At 37.7% G+C, this 5407-nt stretch overlaps 1 protein-coding gene across 1 annotated transcript; it reads left to right on the top strand.

Annotated features, from left to right (window-relative positions):
* Nucleotides 1–2472: 2472 nt before the first annotated feature.
* LOC120572945 (Fc receptor-like B) lies at nucleotides 2473–3111 on the top strand. The gene is made up of 2 exons (XM_039822479.1): nucleotides 2473–2736; nucleotides 2816–3111. Exons 1-2 carry the CDS (start codon nucleotides 2505–2507, stop codon nucleotides 3109–3111), a joined length of 528 nt encoding a protein of 175 aa, XP_039678413.1. The 5' UTR covers nucleotides 2473–2504.
* The last annotated feature ends 2296 nt before the right edge of the window (nucleotides 3112–5407 follow it).

Below are 5407 nucleotides of genomic sequence, written 5' to 3'. Positions count from 1 at the left end.
CCGAGCAAAAGTATCCCACTTTTTAATTAATTAATTAATTATTAACTTTATCGGTTATCAGGCAAATAAAACGCTGATACAGATGATCTGCAAACTGCCAAAAAAACGTCCAGATAATCAGTCTATACCTAGAAAGAAATACAAGATGAAAGAAAACCTTATATATCTATAGTCTGGTATTTACAGTTTATAGTTATGATAATGTCATTTTCAAAGATTGTGTAAATGATTTAAAGCCTGTTTTTTAGCGTGTTCTTTTCATTTATTATTTAAACTTTGAACTAAACTCCAACTAACCAAAGTGTCTTATCTCTTCAGGTCTGACCTCACTGCTGAGCTGCCCAACAAACCAAGGTCAGTACACTGTTTTCTTGTTTAAGGCAAGGCAGCTTTATTTGTAGAGCACATTTCAGCAACAGGGCAATTCAAATTGCTTTACATAAAACATGAAAGAGCAGTTATAAAACAATTTAAAAACAATTTAAAAGACAAGAATACATTTTACAGTGCAGTATAAGAATTTAAAGAATTGAGAGATAAAATACGTGAATAAAGAACAGTTAAAACAGTTAAACATATAAAGCAGATAAAATAGGTTAATTAAAGAAAGGACCAATATGTCAGACATCTCAAGCAGTTCGGTCCATATCTCTGGTTCATCTCACCAACAATGGGTCCTGATGCTTCACATGGAGGATTCATTCCCCATAGTTACAGAAGCTTTAGTATACTATTTTTCTTTTTCTTTTTCTTTTTCAATGCAGTCGTCACCACAAGGCTTGGTTCTTTTCTACGGCAAAACTTACAAAACCCGGAACGGTCTTCAGACCGTCTCTAATAGTCAGGAAACGTGCTCGTTTCGTAGACTATTTATTTTATTCTTAATTTAATAGTTTCTCAGACTATTTCTGTTCAATTGTAATTGTTTTGGTCTTCAGACCCTTTTGTTCGTTATCAAACTAACTTTGTTGACAGTCCACAGCCTGTCTCTTCTGTAATCTATTGTCACACCCGTATCAAAGAAATAATCAAAAATATGTCTCAAGCAGTTCGGTCCATATTTCTGGTTCATCTCACCAACAATGGGTCCTGATGCTTCACATGGAGGATACATTCCCCATAGTTACAGAAGCTTTAGTATACTCTTTTTCTTTTTCAATGCAGTCGTCACCACAAGGCTTCTTTTAGAGTACTTTTAGAATGTGTAGAGGACTATTGTGAGTGTTCAAGTTGAGATTTTTCAGTAGTTTATCATTTAGAAGCCAGACCCTTATTTATCAAAGCATGTGTAGAACAAGTTGTCAATGTGTGTTTTAAAAGTTTGGTTTTCTTCAAACCTGCATATGAACACGATATATCTCATCTACATCTACATCCGCCAGCTTCTTCACATGCAGAAACTCCCCCAGAATACCAGATATGGTTAACCACATCCCTTTGAAATGCTGACTAGATTTAATGTAGAGATACTTGTAAGAAAAGGTAGAAATTGAGAAAGATAAAGATGAAAAACATCACACACAATAAGGTTAAGATACTGGAGCATCCTGGGAGCAAACATGAAGGAAGGTTTCCCAGCTTAGATCAGTTATTGCATGTGTAGAGAAATCAGCTGATTCCTGGAGTTTCCCAGATAATTCATGTGAAGTATCAGAGGCCCAGTCACACTTTGTCACAGTAGCTTTGATATGATATATATTTTATTAATGTGTCATGCCACTAAGTGGCCCCTCCCATACAGAATCACATGACCCCCATATAAAAGTCATTTCATTCACAGTTTCCGGTCCAATGTCCACACCCAACTTACTCTACTCTGCACAAAATAAAGAATGAAGAAAACATATTACAGCAGACACAACCCAATAGTCTAACCCCATACATTGTCAACTAGACATTTGGTACCAAAACTACAAACACAAAATTCTTTTTATAAATAAATAGGTAAATATATATGTCACTACCAGTCAGAGAATCATTGATATAAAGCAGTCTTCCTTTTAGCCCATGCTTGTTCTAAAAAGTATAACAAATGTTTTATGTTCAAACAACCAAACTATCAGATGTATATCCTGCCTCATATCTTTTACTTTAACTTTGTTAAATAATTACAATCTTAAATCATGATAATATGGACAATACAAAGCAAAATGAACTTCATTTAGATTTTCATTGAGATCCCATAAATAACACCGTCTGTCTTCCTCACTGGTGCCCGACCAACGTCCTGTTTCAATATGGAGAGGGAGTATTCCAGATCTGAACTGAGCACACAAACATCTTTTCACCTTGGACAGATTATATTTTACATTTTCTCAATATCAAACTAATGTTTCATCAAACCAGAAGGTCTAAGTTTTGGTTTGTTCTAAATCTGAGTAGCCCATTTCTCTTTAAAGTGGTGAAAAACAGCATTAATAATCAGCAACTAGTTTTTCAACTACAACACATTCTTCTCCCTCCTCTCTCCAGCCTCTCTGACTGTGAGTCCCAGCAGATCTCAGATGTTTCAAGGACAGCCTGTCTCTCTGAGCTGTGAGGAGGACGACAGCTCTGCTGGATGGACTCTAAGGAGGAACACAACCAGAGAAACCAGGACTCAGTGTGGAGATAGCTGGGGAAGACCTGCTGGTTCTTCCTGTAACATCAGCTACATGGTCCCAGGGGACAGTGGAGTTTACTGGTGTGAGTCCAGAGAGGGAGCAACCAGTAACAGCATCACCATCACTGTCCCTGGTAAGATCAGACTGTGGAGTCAGTATTGATGAAGCTGTGTGTGAATGGATGACATGCTGTAGTTTGTCTTTGTGTTGAGGTGGACCAGTGATCCTGCAGAGTCCTGTCCTCCCTGTGATGGAGGGAGAAGACCTCACTCTGACCTGTAAAACAAAGACGTCCTCCAACCTCCCAGCTGGTTTCTATAAAGATGGCTCCTTCATCAGGACTGAGTCTGCAGGTCACATGACCATCCACCATGTTTCCAGGTCTGATGAAGGCCTCTATAAGTGCAACATCAGCAGTGTTGGAGAGTCTCCACCCAGCTGGGTCTCTGTCACAGGTGAGGAGGTTACCTTTCATTTCAGGAGTTCATTCATCCAGATATTCACCTGACAGCTGATTCTCTCTACAGAGAAACCAAAGACTACAGGCCCTCCTCCGAGTTCGCCACCGGCCCCTGAAACAACCTCAGACCACCTTCATCTTGTGTTCAGACTAAATTAAATTTTGTAATATTAATCTTTGAGTAGGAGTGTTGTCAAATATTCGCCGGTGCATCTTTTGTCCTCAGAGGGTTAAGTCAGACTCAGTGGTGAGAGAATCTGGAGCAGAGGGACAGACACAGAGCTGTGGCCGAGCTTTTTTAATTCATCAACTTTATCGGTTATCAGGCAAATAAAACGCTGATACAGATGATCTGCAAACTGCCAAAAAAACGTCCAGATAATCAGTCTATACCTAGAAAGAAATACAAGATGAAAGAAAACCTTATATATCTATAGTCTGGTATTTACAGTTTACAATTATGATAATGTCATTTTGAAAGATTGTGTAAATGATTTAAAGCCTGTTTTTTAGCGTGTTCTTTTCATTTATTATTTAAACTTTGAACCAAACTCCAACTAACCAAAGTGTCTTATCTCTTCAGGTCTGACTTCACTACTGAGCAGCCCAACAAACCAAGGTCAGTACACTGTTTTCTTGTTTAGAGTAGTTTTAGAATGTGTAGAGGGCTGTTGTGAGTGTTCAAGTTGAGATTTTTCAGTAGTTTATCATTTAGAAGCCAGATGCCTCATTTATCAAAGCATGTGTAGAACAAGTTGTCAATGTGTGTTTTAAAAGTTTGGTTTTCTTCAAACCTGCATATGAACACGATACATCTCATCTACATCTACATCCGCCAGCTTCTTCACATGCAGAAACTCCCCCAGAATACCAGATATGGTTAACCACATCCCTTTGAAATGCTGACTAGATTTAATCAGTGTTGCCACAGTTACTTTGAAAAAGTAACTTAGTTACTTTGCAGATTACTTGATTTTAAAAGTAACAAAGTTAGAATACAAGTTACTTCATTAGTTACATTCAGCAACTGCCGACAACACCCCCACAGCCTCAACATAAAAATGACAACCGGTTTACTGTGAGGCAGTGTGAGGAGATTCTTTGTGCCAAGATGTAAAACAAATAGACTAAAGTTATCGTTTATTCCAACTTACATCAAGCTGCTGAACTCCAATAGTAAATCTTAGCCCAGCAGATCAGGGGTGCAGTAAATACACAAGCACTTTTTGCCCCTCACACTTTAATTATTACAGTTCATTCTTAGGATGTTGTGTCATCCGTGCTGTCATGTGTGTCCTTCTTTTGTGTCTTAGGATGCTGTGATGATCTCACTTTCATGTTGATTTTATCTTACTGTATTGTATTTGTATTTTATTTTATGTTATTCTGAGAATGTTTTTTGTTGTTTATGTTGTGAAGCAACAGATTGTAGCACTATGTCCAAGACAAATTTTCCCCTCAGGGAAAATAAAGTGTATTCTATTCTATTCTATTCTATTCTATAGGCAGCTCGGCATTGCCACTAGTAGGATCTAGTTTATTACGGCACTAAAGAGAGCAAGTCAAACGTGTTTAAGGGCAGCATTTCCTCTACAACATACTGCCCAACCAACTTCTTCAACTCTCCCCCACTTACTGGTTTTGCACCAAAGTTCAGCTTTTGTTGTTTGGGTGGTGGGGGGCCTCCTGCTCTCTGCTTCACACCACCTGCTGGGACTTGCTCTGTAACATATTACAGCAGCCACAACCCAATAGTTTAACCCCATACATTGTCAACTAGACATTTGGTACCAAAACTACAAACACAAAATTATTTTTATAAATAAATAGGTAAATATATTATGTCACTACCAGTCAGAGAATCATTGATATAAAGCAGTCTTCCTTTTAGCCCATGCTTGTTCTAAAAAGTATAAAAAATGTTTTATGTTCAAACAACCAAACTAACAGATATAAATCCTGCCTCATCTCTTTTACTTTAACTTTGTTAAATAATTACAATCTTAAATCATGATAATATGGACAATACAAAGCAAAATGAACTTCATTTTAGATTTTCATTGAGATCCCATAAATAACCTTTCTTCCTCACTGGTGCCCGACCAACGTCCTGTTTCAATATGGAGAGGGAGTATTCCACACCTGAACTGAGCACACACACATCTGTTCACCTTGGACGGATTATATTTGACATATTTCTCAATAACAAACTAGAAGTTCTAAGTTTTGGTTTGTTCTAAATCTGAGTAGCCCATTTCTCTTTAAAGTGGTGAAAAACAGCATTAATAATCAGCAACTAGTTTTTCAACTACAACACATTCTTCTCCCTCCTCCCTCCAGTCTC

Source organism: Perca fluviatilis, chromosome 14 (genome assembly GCF_010015445.1).
Source record: "Perca fluviatilis chromosome 14, GENO_Pfluv_1.0, whole genome shotgun sequence".
Lineage (NCBI taxonomy): Eukaryota > Metazoa > Chordata > Actinopteri > Perciformes > Percidae > Perca > Perca fluviatilis.
This window is presented reverse-complemented; position numbering and strand designations above follow the sequence as displayed.